This window comes from Primulina tabacum, chromosome 4 (genome assembly GCF_025594145.1).
Source record: "Primulina tabacum isolate GXHZ01 chromosome 4, ASM2559414v2, whole genome shotgun sequence".
Classification (NCBI taxonomy): Eukaryota; Viridiplantae; Streptophyta; class Magnoliopsida; order Lamiales; family Gesneriaceae; genus Primulina; species Primulina tabacum.
This window is the reverse complement of record NC_134553.1, coordinates 4,473,092-4,490,373: the sequence shown is the minus strand read 5'-3', so window position 1 is coordinate 4,490,373 and position 17,282 is coordinate 4,473,092. Positions and strand designations below refer to the sequence as shown.

The 17,282-nt window shown below is 36.5% G+C and overlaps 3 protein-coding genes and 1 long non-coding RNA gene across 6 annotated transcripts; 2 read left to right on the top strand and 2 right to left on the bottom strand.

Moving 5' to 3' along the window:
• The first annotated feature begins 947 nt into the window (after positions 1 to 947).
• Positions 948 to 1,450, top strand: LOC142542632 (uncharacterized). The gene is made up of 2 exons (XR_012819562.1): positions 948 to 1,156; positions 1,209 to 1,450. It is a non-coding gene; the product is annotated as an uncharacterized LOC142542632 (long non-coding RNA).
• Positions 1,057 to 3,833, bottom strand: LOC142542631 (epoxide hydrolase 2-like). Its single transcript, XM_075649370.1, has 4 exons — positions 3,472 to 3,833; positions 3,185 to 3,352; positions 2,394 to 2,629; positions 1,057 to 1,494 (listed from the first exon to the last, which is right to left on the bottom strand). The coding sequence occupies exons 1-4, from the start codon at positions 3,757 to 3,759 to the stop codon at positions 1,248 to 1,250; spliced, it is 939 nt and encodes a 312-aa protein (XP_075505485.1). The 5' UTR covers positions 3,760 to 3,833; the 3' UTR covers positions 1,057 to 1,247.
• An 893-nt stretch (positions 3,834 to 4,726) lies between these two features.
• Positions 4,727 to 11,310, top strand: LOC142542629 (uncharacterized). Its single transcript, XM_075649369.1, has 18 exons — positions 4,727 to 5,036; positions 5,581 to 5,700; positions 5,818 to 5,943; positions 6,079 to 6,141; positions 6,561 to 6,668; positions 7,209 to 7,286; positions 8,008 to 8,100; positions 8,199 to 8,285; positions 8,719 to 8,820; positions 8,946 to 9,065; positions 9,157 to 9,219; positions 9,350 to 9,489; positions 9,676 to 9,757; positions 9,852 to 9,910; positions 9,988 to 10,033; positions 10,717 to 10,808; positions 10,887 to 10,956; positions 11,037 to 11,310. Exons 1-18 carry the CDS (start codon positions 4,791 to 4,793, stop codon positions 11,106 to 11,108), a joined length of 1,767 nt encoding a protein of 588 aa, XP_075505484.1. The 5' UTR covers positions 4,727 to 4,790; the 3' UTR covers positions 11,109 to 11,310.
• An 822-nt stretch (positions 11,311 to 12,132) lies between these two features.
• LOC142542628 (COP1-interacting protein 7-like) lies at positions 12,133 to 17,282 on the bottom strand. 3 transcript variants are annotated; one of them, XM_075649368.1, is made up of 9 exons: positions 16,943 to 17,282; positions 16,635 to 16,814; positions 16,147 to 16,280; positions 15,851 to 15,903; positions 15,706 to 15,755; positions 15,465 to 15,617; positions 14,765 to 14,991; positions 12,980 to 14,559; positions 12,133 to 12,883 (listed from the first exon to the last, which is right to left on the bottom strand). In XM_075649368.1, the coding sequence occupies exons 1-9, from the start codon at positions 16,999 to 17,001 to the stop codon at positions 12,758 to 12,760; spliced, it is 2,562 nt and encodes an 853-aa protein (XP_075505483.1). In that variant the 5' UTR covers positions 17,002 to 17,282; the 3' UTR covers positions 12,133 to 12,757. The 3 variants fall into 3 exon arrangements, with proteins under 3 accessions (XP_075505483.1, XP_075505481.1, XP_075505482.1); XM_075649366.1 differs by having other exon boundaries at positions 15,851 to 15,927; positions 16,943 to 17,281; XM_075649367.1 differs by having other exon boundaries at positions 15,851 to 15,906; positions 16,943 to 17,281.

Here is a 17,282-nt window from a genome sequence, read left to right as displayed (position 1 = left end):
ATTTCTAAGGGTAATTTAGTAAAATTTTACAATTCCAAATTCGAATCTTTTTTTCTCCAAACAAGAAATGGATTTGTAAATACCATTTTTAAATTTTAAACCAAATACCAGATGGAATTTCAAATCCTCCAATTCCAAATCCAATAAAATCCTCCTAAATCCTGATTGCCAAACACACTGTTAAGCTTTGGTCGAAAAATGTAATTTTCCGTGAGTTTGAAATCTCCTGAAAAATTTATCAACTTTGCAAATGAAAAGTTGGAAATGCAGCTAAAGTTCCATGTTGAAATATATATATAAAAGGAGATAATATGTTAATAAGATGAAATGATATTCCAATGACATGACATTTTTTGGTTTAGAGTCCAAAAATAAATCCATGAAGATTTATGTCCAAAATGGACAATATCATTACATTGTGAAGATATGTGTGTTTCATAACACAACAAATAGTATCAGAACCATAATATAGATCGAATAATATTGGTGGAATACTCGGATACTTAAATGAAGGAGATGAGGGCTCTTGGTAAAAATCCTAAACGTTCTCCCCAACGTGGCGAAGAGAAGTGATCTCGTTTGGAGGACGAATAAGACATGAGGAGAGGCCCAAACCTTAAAAAAACTTAAAAAATGGTGAAACTTCATTTGATGGGAGAATTATTAGAAATACACCCAATTTTTCAAGTTAGAAGATCAAGAAGATCAATGAAATAATATTTTCACTTGTATGAGACATTTTGGGTAAAGTCCAAAAACAAATCTACGAGAGTTTGTACTTAAAATAGATAATGACATACCATTATAAATATATGTATTTTCCATTGACACAATATCGACGAAAATGATTAATAGCCAAACTAAATTGCCAAAGCAAAATTTGATGGGAACTTGGACTTAAACCAACTGCTACAAGGTTCATTTTGGTTTCGACAGATTTTCTTGTCACTCACACAAAATCGATTAAGTGAAGTCTCAAGTTCAACTATATAGCCGCTATTTAATGTCATTTGCCATGAATATCCGATGAAATTTAGTTATTTTCACCACATTCCGAAATCAAATAGAGCTCAAATTGTACATATAAGGAGGGATCGAGTCTCACAAGTAGAAAACATAAGTTATTACACACACAAGATACAGTACTGGTACTGCAGTAGAAAACATAAGTTATTACACACACAAGTTATAGTACTGGTACTGCAAAGTCCTTCTTCAACAGCATCAACCCGAATACAGCATGGTAATTAGACATGGCCTTTAAGGAAGTTGATGATAAGGTCGTTCACTTCATCAGGCGATTGCTCTTGAACAAAATGAGTTCCTTCGGGCAAGTACACTATTTCCAGGTTCGGAACAAACGATTTCACCGTTCCGCTCTTTATGTAGTCACTTATTCCTGGAAATTTAAAGACATAGTCTTTCTCGCCCATTATCAGCAGAGCTGGGACTTCAACTTTCGGATCTGGTATATCAAGCTCCAAACCGAATGACCTACAGCGGCATGTACAATCATGAGCCATCACAGAAACTGAATCATATCAATATACTGTCTTAATCCTGTAATTGTCTATGTATCAATCCCGTTAGATTTGTTCCGTTCCCATCAAACAAAAAGAGTCAGCGTGGATGACACATGGTCAAACCGAAGCGTTTTCTGATTTTCGTTGCGTAGTTATAGAAAAGGTCACATGGTCCAAGGTGGCTCTGGTTAGGGTGAGCCGCGACTTTGGGGAATAGAGGAGAGGTGCGCGTGGCTTGATGCAGGGACGAGCGGCTGGTGCGCTGGTCAGGGTACTGTCAGTTAGGGTCCAGGAGGGGCTGGGCGTGGTATGGTCCATGGTGGCTCGAGGGAGGTTTGGGCTTTTGGAGAACACGCTCTCAAGTCAGCAAGCTACTTATACATGAGAGTTGTCACAAAGTTCGATGAGTGCATCCTGGAATTCGTTTGTTTAAATCACCACCAAATTAAGTTTTCTACCTTACACAATCTCAGCTCCTTATCCAATACCCAAATTTGGCCAACTTCACTATATGCATCCCCCCATGCAGAGAGGTAGAACATGAAGTCTAATGAAGACTCGTCCACGACTCTTACCCAGCTCCACATAGATAGCATCAAAAGGTAGTCACTAATGCCAAATGTCGCACCCTCGTGCCATAGGACATCACGTAAGGCTGCCTAATTCAGCTATATTACCACTACCCAAGTTGGATGTCTGATAAAACACATAAGTTTCTCACTCTAAGCTCATAACCACTTATAGTTTATATTTGACATTGCACATCCGCAATTAAGGTATCACAAGTCTTACAAGGCACAGGCATATATTCTCAACACCTGTGTTAACATTAGAATATTTTCCTGCATAATAATAGTAGAGACCAATTACCTATATGGAACCTTCAATGCAGTTCTGAAACCCGATTTCTCATACAATTCTCCATAGACTGCAAGATCTTCCTCACTAAACCAATGAGGCAGAGGATCCGATGGCTCCACCAAGTCCATGATCTCTTGGTTTTCACTGGCTATCGGAATATCACTCTTGGAAAAGAGAATATAGACATTCCTAACCACTGTTTTCGCATCGAGTCGACCAAAATCAGCTTCTGCACGCCCAGGTTCCTATGAGAAAAGTTAACAAGAGTTGAAATGGGTACACTACACTAGTAAAACCACATTAAGATGAAATTGGCCAAAAACCATGTTGAAACGAATAGGTTAAAAAACCCTGCAGATTCTGAAAAATGAAGCTCACACCCTCCTCTCTCACTTGTATGTTAAGTGAGAAGACCTGACTTTATAGAACTAAATTTGTACATCCACTACATGAATCCAAAAATACCCTTTCTCCTACTAAGAATACTTATTGGATTACGAGCTTCCCCTCTAAAACTCCACATACAACTACTCAAAATAATTGTAAATCTAGTTCACTTCAAATTGTGTTTTATCAATTGTGTTTGTTCTATTTGATATTCCACCCACGATGAAGATGATGGGGGCTTTTGGCTTGTCTTTGAAACGGGTTTTGCGGCCATATTTTCAGGTGGACTTTTCATCCTAATCTTGTTCTCATAATGCAATCAGTCTCTTAACTTAGGAAATAGAGATCGCATATGGGTCAAACATTAATTCCCGAAGTTAGAAGTCTGGCTATATAAATATTATTGAAATAACCTGCCATCTTCGAATATAGAAGCCCTCAGGTAGAGTCTGATGATGTATGGGAGGCCGCGGCAGCATGAACGGCACGCCTAAGGTCACAAATCCAGAAACCCTTTCTCCGTGGAGTAGGCAAAAGAGTGACACAACGGCAGCTCCAAAATCTTTCCCGATCAGAAACACCTGATATTTATTGAATACAATTCAGACACCAATTTCACCCAAAAACATAAAAGATAAAAAAAATAATTACCCCACAGTTTTTTCTAACACCTCGAGTTGAACCTCCCATTATAATGTACCTTGGAGATTGCAAGGGCGTCCAGAAGAGCAAGGAGGTCAGCCACAAAGTCCAAGAAAGAGGCGTTCTCGGGTTCCGGAGGCGGGTCGGATAACCCATATCCTCTGTAATCGAATGCAACGGCTCGGAAACCAGCCGTGGCGACGGCGATCATTTGGTGGCGCCACGAGTACCAAATTTCAGGAAAGCCGTGCAAGAAAACAACAGGCGGCGAGGAAGAGTTCCCTATTTGCGCCACGTGGAGCTTCAGTCCATTGACTAGTACGTGCTCGTGCTTTATTTCTTCCATTATCGCCAATAATGTTTACAGATAGATGCAAGAACACGAGGTTTATAAAAGAATATGTGCAATCTTTAGTAGTTGCTGTTAGCTGAAATAATTGTGCACACATTATTGGCAAGTCAATAATCAATCACACATCAATAGAAAAAATCATTACTGTGAGATTGTTTTATGAGTAAAAAATTATTATAAGATTATTTCATAATTTAATTTTATGAGATTTATTTATATTATTTATGAAATCGTATTATTTTTATATTAAAAATATTATTTTTTTATTATAAATATGAGTATTATTGATTTGTCTTACGAATAAATATTAATGAGCACTCAGGATACTAAATGTATTGAGTTGCAGTGAAGTTAAAAGTGGTCACCGATGAATATGAAAGGTTTAGGTACCACATTTATATATATTTTATATAGTCAAGACAATATATAAATCAAAAATCAATTCTTGTTACAATGTTGAATTAGTTTATTATATCATATATTATAAGTATGTGTATTCCTCTGGAACCTAATATTATTACATTTTTCTTTGTATTAAATTAATGTAAGCTTGTGTCTGTTCACATGAAAAAATAACGATTTAAAAAAAAAAAATAATATATATATATATATATATATATGTGTGTGTGTGTGTCAGTAAATTAGATTATTATTATAGAATATAAAAAGGTGTTTAATGTTTTGAGGAACAAGCAATTGCTCATATCTGTTGTTTATGATTATTAAAAATTTATGCAATGAAAATCATTTTGCATCGTTGATTTATATTTATAGATCTTAGATAAAAATCATGAGGCTGCCTAAATACCATATGATTTTGAGTGAAGTTGGATTTTTTTTTAAAATTTAGAGGAAAGAAGCCCATTAAAGGTAGTATAATTTGGACCACGCGTGGGCCCAAATCAGGCCCATACAAAACTATATAAATTCTTGTCCAATTTTATTTTTATTTCCTGCGTTATCAGCAAGACCGCGACCGCATATCGTTCGTTCGAATTCACACAAAATTGCAAGTGAGCCTAAAGATGCCAGCGGAAATGGCTAACGGTGTTATCGACACTGTCTCGTACCAGAAAGGTGATTTGAAATCTCAAGACATTGGCTATGCCACCAAGAAATCACGGGATGGCGATGGGCGCCGGAGGCGGAGGAAGCAGAAGAAGAACAAGGCGTCAAAAAATGACCCCGCCGATGATGACAGTGGCACCGCTGCGGAGGACGTTAAGGGAACTGTTGGTGACAACTCCAAAGAAAACTTCGATCCGCTGAAGGTTGTAACCCTAGTTTCTTGGATAAAAATATATTACTGATGATATTATATTATATTACATTATAAACACTTGCGGTGATGCTTGTTTTGTTTAAACCTTTCGTGATCGAGAAAAATAATCTATGTCTTTCCATTGAATATTTATTTTGATGATGAGATATGTGTCCTGGTGTTTCTTAATATTTTCTTGAAATCCTATTAACTAATTCATTCTAATATGTATATTTCATGCGTGATTTGTCACCACTATGTGTGCAAGGCCTCTCTTTTTTGTTAGGTTGGTGACAAAACCTTGAATCTTCTCATCTTATAGAAACTGTAAGAAGCACCAGGAACGATCATGATTTATTGTTATTCTGAAAACTTTTTTTCCCTAATGTTGTTCATTTATTTTTCTCTGTGGGAACTAAAAATAATATCTATCTTTGACTGTAGATGAAACTATTATCTGTTTTAATAATGTGATAGCATGGACGTGATTAAGATGATGTCAGCTTTATCATGGATTTTACCATTACTTTCTGTTTATGGTCATTAATTGACAGCTTCAAGAGCTAGTAGAGGTTGAGTATGTGCCAGAAAAGGCAGAATTAGATGGTGAATTAACTGAAGAATTCAGAAAAGTCTTTGAGAAATTTAATTTCAAGGAAAATGCTGTTTCTGAGGTGAGAATGTGAAGTATAATTTACTTGATTTGATGTTAATTTTGGGTTCTTGAGGTTTCCTTCTTCCTCGTTTTCTTGTTCCATGTTCTTCTGGGTAGTAATAACTCCAATTTTTAGGAGAATATAAAAAAGGATGATTCTGCACCTGATGCAGCAGCCAAGAAGATGGGTGACTCAGATTCTGAAGAGGAGGAACAAGATACTCAACAAAAGGAGAAAGGGATCTCTAACAAAAAGAAAAAGGTTGCTACTTTATACTCTATTCATGATGCAACTGTTTTTTGCATCTTTTGAGAAGGAGGTGTTTTTTAATCAAATTGTTATTTGTGTGAAATCTTCAATGACATTACCAAGCTAAACCACCCTTGCTGTTTATAGCTCCAACGTCGAATGAAGATTGCTGAACTGAAGCAATTATCCACCCGGCCTGATGTTGTTGAGGTATGTTCGCATTAATGATACTTGTTTGACATTTTAGATACTTTGTGGACATTGTGCTTAATGTAATTTTTGTTTTCAAATTTTGATAATTGAGCACTCTTTTGCCTTTGATATTTTATGTTGGCACTTACATTTTACTTTGGCGTGAAACCTAGAGTTAGACCTCCCAACCCCATTTAAGTTTTTTGGTAATAGTTTTAGCAAATGGTTTTTCCTAAACAAATTGCAACCATGTTGATTTTCCAAGTCATGAAAACCTCCTTTCTTGAGAACAGGGAATCATATTCTTTTATATTAGGCACTTATGTCAGTGTGATGAAGACGTGACGATCAATTTCTGTTGAACCTAATTTTGTGATGGTTATTGTTTCAAAATCAATTCTGTGGCAGTAATTATCCAACACTTATTGACTTTCTAGGTGTGGGATGCCACTTCTTCAGACCCTAAGCTGCTGGTGTATTTGAAATCATATCGCAATTCTGTTGCGGTTCCCCGACACTGGTGTCAGAAGAGGAAATTTTTACAGGTGAGCTACCGCAGATGATATACTCAGTTCATTAAATATACCTTTGTATAACCGAGGTTTGTGTATAATCTATCTGTTAGAATTTTTCTGGAAGGGAAAATTTGGGTCTGATTACATGATGGGTTTAGGGAAGAGTGTGATGGATGATAAAGTCAATGAGGTTTTGTCTTATACCTATATGTGGTTCTTGCAGGGGAGCGGCTGTGGCATTTGTGGAGCCTCAACATGTAGGTGTTTGGCAAGGGGAACCTTGCAAGAACTTCCTTTTGTAGACTTTGCTAGTTTGGGCTGGGGTTTGATTCATTTATAATGTTCTGTCGTAATAAATGAAAGTGCCATAGGAAAGTACTCCATTCAGGATCTAATTCTGTAATTTTTGGCAGCAGGATGACAATGAATTTCTTGAGATTTTGTTACGCACCCATGCTCTCTAGTCTTTCCTAAGATTTTTATACTGATTTTGTTGGTACATCTGTCTACAATTCGTTGTCTTTTTAGTTGTTTTCTCTTTCATCATCTTCTTGTTTTATTGATTTTCAGGGAAAGCGAGGTATAGAAAAGCTGCCCTTTCAACTACCCGACTTTATCGCTGCCACGGGAATTGAGAAAATAAGACAAGTGAGACTTATCTCCTCTCTGTAATGGTATTTGTTTCTTGTTAATCTAAGTGTTTGATAATGGTGGAATCGGTAGCCCAGGTATAATATTAGTTGAATTATTAGTTTTATGGGCCAGCATCACATTTATTAAATGCGTATCTGCATACATGACATATATATTCCATTCTGTACTCTGCAGCAAGCTAATGGTGGTTTGAGGATTGTGAAAGCCTGTTATTGGCCTTTTATTTTGTTGTACCAAAAAAGCCCCACAAAGTATGCACATTGTATGACACTATGAGGCACCCGTCCCAGCCAATCACATCATAAATGCTCGTCAAACACTTGTATACTGTGGTCTATATCTGTCTTCTCTTTGTCTGTTATTTGATATTATGATTTATATCAAAGATTGCGGCTTCCGTATACTTCACCTTATTTTGGTTAATTTTTCACCTTGTTCTTGGATGTTCACGTTTTCAAAGCTTATGTGATGATTAAATTATATTTTGTTGCTGGTGCAATATTTGAATCTTTGATCCATGACATATTTAATCTCCAATCCGTGACAATATGTTGAATGAAATTAGCTTTATGCCATTGTATAGTTGTGGTTTTCACTTGACACTCACCTAGACAAGTTATGCTACAATCATGGTGCATTTTCTCTTGGATCTTTGTCTTGTAGTTTTGTCTTATGTCTGTTAACAATTTCCTGTGTTTTGGCGTTTATATGCCAGGCATACATCGAAAAGGAAGACAGTAAGAAGCTGAAACAAAAACAGCGTGAGAGGATGCTGCCAAAAATGGGAAAAATGGACATCGATTATCAGGTCTTCATTTATGTCAACAAGCTCAGGAAATCTTGCCTTGTCTTATTAAAATTTTCAATTGTAGTTTCTACACACTCCTATCTGTTTAATTTTTATAGGTCCTTCATGATGCCTTCTTCAAGCATCAAACTAAACCCAAGTTGACATCGCATGGTGATCTGTATTATGAGGGAAAGGAATTTGAGGTATGAAATTCATATCATATGTGTTATCCAAAGCTGTGATAATTCTGAGATGACCATCCTTTAAGATTAATGATACACTCCTATTGGTTTTCTATGATATACTTGTGTAAGTTTTATTTGTATTTATAATGTTACCTATGATTTTAGTTGTGATACAATCTAATATTTTGGGTTATGGCGTTAAACTAAATTTGCTGCCTTAATGATTGTGCAATGAAATATTGGTGTTTGTGTTTGGACTTTAAAAGGTGATTGTTAATGAATAAGCTGTGGACTATATATATACACATACATATGTACATATATTTTATTCTTTCTGTTGAATGGAGAGATTGTGTTACAGTTTCACAAATCATACACTATCAGTGCAATCGATCTTATTCTGATTCAAGTCTCTGTCATTCTCTTTTATTTGGATCATGATCATGCACAGGTTAAACTCAGAGAAATGAAACCAGGCATGTTGTCGCAAGAGTTAAAGGAGGCTCTAGGCATTCCTGAAGGTGCCCCTCCACCTTGGCTCATCAATATGCAGGTTTAGCAGTCTCACTTAGTACTGTATTTTCAGTTTCTTTATCTATACTGCTGTGAGGTCTCTTGCCATTTTCCAAGTAACAGATTCAATAAGCTTATTATTAGTTGTTTCTTTTCCCATGGCAGAGATATGGTCCTCCACCTTCTTACCCTCATCTGAAAATCCCTGGTCTCAACGCTCCAATTCCTGCTGGAGCTAAATTTGGATATGGCCATGGAGACTGGGGTAAACCTCCTGTTGATGAAGTGGGTTTTATCTTTATTTATTGGTTACTTCAATCTGTTCTGTTTATTTTTTAAGTTCCCCTGACCTCATGTTATTTTTAACTATGAATAGTATGGACGCCCTCTGTATGGAGATGTTTTTGGTGTTTTGCAACAAGAACAGCCTAATTATGAGGTAAACAAAATGTGAAAATTGATAACAATAGTACTCTATGCTCGCTTTTTTGCTCTATAATAACAAAATTATATATATTTTCTTTCCGGCTTTCTTCTCCTCTTACTCTACATACTGAATTGACTTTTAGGAGGAACCAGTTGATAAGACCAAGCACTGGGGTGATTTGGAGGAAGAAGAGGAGGAGGAGGAAGAAGAAGAGGAAGAGGAAGAACAGATTGAGGAAGAGGAACTGGAAGATGGCATTCAATCTGTTGATAGCCTTTCAAGGTAATTATCTGCTTTACTCCCTTGGTTGATGTCTTCCTTGAGATTAAAATATTTCACAAATTTGTGAATTGGGAATGACCACTGTCATTGTAGGCATAAAAGTATGTGGCCTTTTGGTGTATATTTCCTTTTTCTACTTGACCTGAAGTTCTCTCACCTTTTGCTTCGTTCTTGTTGGTGCTTTAGTACTCCTACTGGCGTTGAAACTCCGGATGTTATCGACCTTCGTAAGCAACAGAGGAAAGAACCTGATAGGCCTCTCTATCAAGTAAATACATTTTTTGACATTTTTCTTAATTGTTGGGGAACACTTTCTTTTATTGCTTCTGAAGCAAATTATATTTGTTTTGTGTTTGGTGAAGGTGCTTGAAGAAAAAGAAGAGAAGATAGCGCCAGGAACCTTACTTGGAACAAGCCATACGTAAAGCATCGACCTCTTTGTGAATTGAACTTTTGCATTTTGAAATTTGAGCTGATATTAGACTCATTTCTTGTCAGGTACGTGATTAACACTGGCACACAGGACAAGGCTGGTGCTAAAAGAGTGAGAAAATTGATATCTTGGTTCTTTTTCTTGAATTTATTGATTGCATGGCTACAAGTTGTGATGGTGATGTTATTTGGCAACCATCTCGTTTAGTAGACCCCTGCTGTTAATTAAATCTGATTAGTGTTTCTGTAGTTAAGATTTATTCGATCTGACCATAACTTTCTCTCGGGTGATGAAACAATGAAATGCAAAAGGACTCTTGTTGGCCTGTCTGACTATTTAATTGGCTAAAATATAAAACGAACATGATTCATTCGTAGGCATCCTGTGAATATCCTGGAAGCGTAGTGTTAACATTATTTAACTGTGCTTAAGCTGTTGTGATGGCCTTTGATTTTTAATTCAAAATGCATTCTTTTCCATTTGAACTTTCTCCCTCAATCTATTTTTGATCAGGCGACCGATGGCTTGGAGATTTATCTTCTTTGACCACACATACCCTGAATTTGCAGTTGCATGTTATTATCTCCTGTTGGTTCAGTGATTGGGGTATTTGATGCAGCCTAAAAATTCCGCAGTCTACATTGGAGGAATATATGCGATGGAATTGAAATGTTACACGTAAAGTGTGACTTCAGTTTCTATTATTTTGAGCGTGAACTGAAATTCAATTAAAGTTTACTAGCTTTGCATACTTATTTGATAATATAGATAATCTTACTGTTTATTTTCATCAGGTTGATTTGCTTAGAGGTCAGAAAGCAGATAAAGTCGATGTCACATTAGCCCCCGAAGAGTTGGAACTCATGGACAATGTTTTGCCTGCCAAGTAAATCTAGCGCTCATTTGTTTCATTCACGTGACTGCAGATTGTATTATAATCTATTCTTATGCCATTTATTTCCAGGTACGAGGAGGCGAGAGAAGAAGAGAAGTTGCGTACACAGCGGGAGGATTTCAGTGACATGGTTGCCGAGGTACAATCATTTATTCCTTTGTTTTTCTCTCCATGTTTTGTAGGGAAGAGCTTCTTTAACTTGTTTTGACATTTGTCCAGAATGAGAACAAAAGAAAACGAAAGATGCAGGAAAAGGAGAACAAATCAAAGAAGAAAAATTTCAAGTTTTAGGTGTGCGCAAGTTCTCATGCTAAACTTGCGTGCTGTGACATTTTGAAGAATCCTTGTACTATGTGTAGTGCGTTTATGTTTGATGACATTCGAGTGCAAATCCTTCCTGTATTCCTACAGATCTTTTATGGTATACTACTCTCGTATAATATTTCCGAGGATTTGTTTGAAGTTTATGACAGGTGCTTCACTGATTATTTTATATTTGATAATCTAATCTTTTGGTTGCATATTTTCCTGGCCCATTAGATTACGGCATGCAGCATCAATTGGCTTTTATGTTGATTACGTCATGCAACGTCGATCTTCTCATATGGATTTTTGATCAATTTATGTATTCTTTTTTATTTATTTATCAAGAGTATTCAAGGCATTTCATTGAGTTAAAACATTATAATCCAGTCTTTCATAATCAAAACAACTGCAATATTATTTCTCTCTTTTTTTATGCTTTAAATCTCATTAAGCTATCTTTATCTATTTATCATTAATTTATCTTATCCTTAATTTAAAACTTTAAGTACCTGAACATTGAGATATTGTTCCTTTTAGTCTGTTATTATGAATTTGTTTAGCTTCTTAATTATCATTTAATTTGAAATTTAGAAATACTAATGAGCTATCCATTTGATTTTTGGCAAAAACTTGTGTGAGACGGTCTCACGGGTCGTATTTTGTGTGACATATCTTTTAATTGAGTCATCCAGCTAAGCGTATTATTTTTTATTGTGAATATCGGTAGGGTTGATCCGTTTTACAGATAAAAATTCGTGAGACTGTTTCTCAAAAGATCTATTCTTGATTTTTTCAATATATGTTGCGGCAATTTAGTTGTTTTTTTTTTTCTTTTTTTTTCACTAAACTACTTCAAGAATGTATGTCGATGGAAATTGTCAATCGACGTTGCATGTTATGATAATCAAATTATTCCATAATGATACAAGGACCATGTTAGTTTTATTATTACTAAACAAAATGAAAAGATCAAGGGAGTGAATGAATAGAAGCAGAGACAAAGAAAAGAAAAGGAAAACACATTCTTTATCGATGTGGATAATAATGAATGATATAAGCAAGACACTAAAAAATCAACATATATGCGTCACACAAATTATAACACAAACTTGCACACAATTTGTTTATGCTTTATACAAACCCAAAATTATAACACAAACTTGCACACAATTTGTTTATGCTTTATACAAACCCAATGTAAATTTAATAACAAATGCTCTTTAAAATTACCAAGGAGCGAAATCCATCCAAAACATATCAATTTCTGGATGCATCTCTGGCCAGTGGAAAAAAATATAATCTCACGCCATTGATCAAGCACTGTGCATTTTAATTCAACACATTTTTTTGTTGTAAACAATCCAAACCTGCTGAAGACTAGGTAAATGAATGTGGAAGGCAAAAACAGGAAATGATACTGTACAAGGGGCTAGGCGGAATGAAGAATGGAAGATATAACATCAATGGATACATGTTGAATAGAGCTCGAAGCATGTTACTTCAGCTTTTCTCGATAGGTGACAAGATGCACTAATGTTCTGTTTTGGACCGTGTTGTATTTGTAGGATGAATTATCTTTTAAAATTCATTCACTGCGGATTGAGGCCTATTTTTTGAGCTTTGAAAGAGCTACTCTACTTCTTAGCGACTGGAATTTTCTTAGTTACTGCAGGAGTCGAACCTCGAGCAGCTGTTCTTTCAGCGATTCTCTTTTGGCGCTCAAGCAACGATTCTTCCTTTCTTCTGCGCTCCTCTTCCTCCTGCAAGGAAAAAAAATGCATCTTACTCAATGTCAAACAAAAATAAAGGATGATAAATAACAGTCAAATCACCTCGAAGATACATGGTTGCGATACCTTTTCAAGCTTGCTCTTTTGAACAGTTGATCTACTCGTGGAGGATGTTTTCTTGCTCTTGGATAAAAGGTCTGTCCTGCTCTTGACAAGAGATCCCGCCAAAGGTTTAGGATTTTTTGCAGGGGAGCTTGAAGCCTTCTTGCCATTGGTGCTCTTACCATTCACAGGAAGTCCTTTTCCCACGGGACCATTGGCTTCAACGGTTGGATATTTTTTATCAGTTTCAGCGAAAGAAATTTCAAGTTGATAATCCATTTCTGGAGCCCAGGATGCCCCCGTTGAATCCTGCGACTCCCTAACAAAAACCATACAAAGGTCATCAGGCTCACTGGACACCGATTTTTCAAACCTGGAAATATTTGAATCTCCAATTCCGGGATGTGTTGAGTTTTCAACTTCTGAAACCATGCTAATATCAGTTTTCCAGTCAGAAACATAAGGTTCATCAACTGCTGATCTAGACTGTATTATGAAGGAATCATCAACCACGGGAGTTTTAACAGCTGTTTCTTTTTTAACAAAGCCCCCTTCATAGGGCGCAGGGCCATGATCATTAAATTCTACTCGTTTAATGTCACCTGTTCTTGAAACTTGGGACAAATTAGCAACAAACCGATCTTCTTCTTTGTGGTTTTTCAGAACAGATGATTCGGCAGCAAAATCTACGGGAGTTCCCAGTTGACTCATTCTTGAGTCTTCTAGTTGTCGTGAAAACATCGCACTCTCATCTTGAGAAACAATTTTCTTTATACCGGGACGAATATTTTCAACGTTCATAAAATCTGTCATTTCTGTTCCATCATAGTCTCCACCTCTCTGAATGGCAAAAACAGAATCATCAACATTCAAAGGTTGTTTCTTAATTTTCTCGGATTCAAAGTCTGAAGTTACACCATTAGAAGTTGGCTCCTCATGACTCATTAGAAGATTCTGAAAAGCATCCCAAGTATTATTTACTTTCCCTCCAGAAATATTAGCATCAAACTCGTTTTCTAGATTCTGTTCATCATGACTGTTTGATCCATTCTGCACATGGATTCCCCGTGGCCCCTTATTCTTACGTGCTTTCGCAAGTGCATTGTCTACCCCCTCTCTAATGGACTCTTCATCAAACGGAAAAGCCCCTCCCAATGAACCATCCGAGATTTCATTCTCCTCTCCGTTGTGCCTCTGGGAAGTTATGTAATTTATGTTCCGGATAACGACTGTTTTGGAGGACTTTTTCTTGTTCTTTTTAACATATCCTTGCCCCTTTGAATAATGCTTCTTATCATTCTCTTTAACCTCTTCAAAATCTGTCCCAGAATAGGAGTCACTAGATTCAGTTTGTTCATCCCCTTCAGATGTATCTGTCCCTTTTGCATCCGAAGGTTTCTCTTTCTTCTTATGTGATTTCCGGTTTTGACTATCTTTTGATTGTGGAACAATCCCACCGGGATATGACCATCCCATATGCCCTGGATAATATGGCTGCATCCCTGGAAAAGGATAACCCTGGAAGTTGTGCATATATTGAGGAATCTGGTTCGTCCATGGTAACTGCGGCTGAGGTGTCTGCTCTGGTGCAGGCAGATTACTCGCTGTGGGAGAAAATTTTAAAGATTTAAGACATATCAATTGTATGATACACATGATCCCAATTTTCTCATAAAACGTTCAAGTTTTCTGAAAGGGATACTCACTACCCATGCTATGCAAGCCAAGAAATTTGTCTCATAAGCATTGATAGACAAAAACATCCAGTCAAGAATTTGTAAAAACAAAAAGAAAGGAAGTAAAAAGCACCTTTACTTCCATCTGAAATTGGAGTGGAAGCCAAATCAGAGAGAGATTCAGATAAGCCAGTGGAAAAACCATTCCCATTAATCCTTTCACTCGCGAGCAAAATTCCAGGTGATCCCATATATGAGAATTCAGTTGCAGCAGATGCTTGCATTGCTGCTAATTCATCCATCCATTGGTCATCTGACTGCTTCTGCTTGTACAGCTCCTTAAAATCAATGCATGCTTCTCTATACAACAATTTTTTTTTTTATAATAATACAGTTAGTTTAAAAAAATCCACCTTTGACAATATAAGATCATGCACATTAAAACGGGCTCAATTATTTTACTTTATACAAACAATTCAAGAAATAACTCTTATTGAGGAAAACATTTGAATGATTAAAGAAATCAATATCTTAGCCTAGCATTTAGAATCTTATATTTGAGCCAGACTACCAAGCCATTGACACATGTACTGTGTTCCACAATGTAAAAACATTTAGAGAAAAAAAACATATTTGTAGAACAAGTTATGCAATAAAAAAATCATTGACAAAATATAACAAAAACTAAACATTCTTTTTCCTTCTGCAAGAACTTTGAAATGGAAAGACCAGGATAAAAACATGAATATTGTAAGTAAATAAGGAAATAAGTTTGAAGCATCTCTTCATGCACGCACGCGTGCACAACAAAAGGAAGATCGATAAAAGTTCACCTCAAACGTGTGGCTCCAAATGTGTCTGCAAAGGAAATGAGATCATCAATGGTGTCCATTTCATATCCTGCTACAACTGCACGAGCATAAGCCATGGCTTGCTCTTTAAGGAGTAATCCTTTTCGAGTATCCATAACACGTTGGAGGCGAATCCTACCCAAAACAACGACTTACTGATTCACATAACAGAGCTATTAAATACAGTAGTGATGCACTACATTTGACAAGTGACAACAGATACCTGGAATTTTCTTCCGGTGCAGCCCCGTTAAGTCCTTCTTCAGAGGATGACTAGAAGAGCCACGAGGAAATAAAGGGTGTAAGGGGGGGAAAGTAACAAAGATGCTCTGAACTACTAACCACTTATTGACATCAAAATAAAATACCTTCGTGGAATTGACCGACTTCTTTGTGATCCCATCAACAGCCGATAAACTTCCTACTGATAAAACAAGTAGCTTCTCTAAAAAAAGGCCAAAAAACAAGTAGCTTGGTAAATATTCGAACACTACACACATAGCTATAGATCAAGATATTGGCATCATGCTTGAAGACTGATACAAATGTCTGACATGAGTGAAATATTACAGAACTAGAAAGTGTGCAATATGTTTTATCTTTTTTGTGTTCATGAACGTGTATGTAAACCATATACTTTCAATAAGTACACGCCGCAGCTTACCTTCCCCTGGATGTTCTGTCACCTCCTTCTTAAGAACTTCATTAGATTGAATTGCACTTTCAATCTGTGAAATTTCTCGTTCTATTCGAACAACCGTTTCAAGAATTTCAGGTGTGCTCACAAATCGCACAAACCTACCATGAAGCGGAAAAGAAACAAGTTCGTGTTAGTAAATTGAATCTTCTTTGATATGTATCATAAAACCTCTCACAAAACTCACAGAAGAATTTGATCTAAACCCAAGAAGTGACTTCCTATGATTTGGATCTCAAATTTCATCTTCAACATTTGTAATTTAGTCAACTAAAAATCTTGTTATCAAAATCTATCACCGTTTTCAACTAAAACTATTGCGATTAAACCAAAACCAGTTAAGAGTTCACAGCAACAGCAATAGATTTTTCGATATTGCATCAAAGTCGGGAAAAAAAGATCTGCTTGAGTGAGGTTCAAAATTTCAGAGACTAATTGAGATATTGTTAAATTACCTCTGAAATGTGGCTACGGTGAACCATGAAGCATCATCAGCAGCCGTTGGAAGAAGTTTTATCGAATACCCACCTTTTGAAATCTGATCTTTTGCATAGTTCAAGTGAGAGATAAATGGTTCCACAAGCCCAGATGCAATTTTCTCACTTATCTTCCCAGAAAACACCACAAGATCGCATCTTTTATCAATTTCATCATATGCCACATCAAAAAAGTAAACAAATTTTCAAAATTTCACCCAGAGAACTAAAAATAAACACACATTTCACGATATTTGCACCAAAGAGGGCAGCAAGAAAAAGTGTACCTTGTTCTTGTTGGCGTGAGCTGAAACAGAGCGTAGTCAAGAAGGGTCTTCGAATCCATACTCACTCACAATCAAGAAAGATGATAAATGAATGAACTTCTAAGATTGTAATATGTCACGAGTACGAGTTCATTGAATGTGACATTTACAAGCTTTTCAAAGTCTTAACTGGATGAGAAAAAGCCAGCCAGAATTGATGCAGCAGTCCACATGGGATCTGTGTTAAACTGGTGAAAGAGAGAGCGATGGAGTTGGAAATTGGATTGGATTGGAGGTTTTCAGCGAAGGAGCGGTTGTCTTGATTAGATTATATGGATACGGGGCCCAATCTTCACGTTGT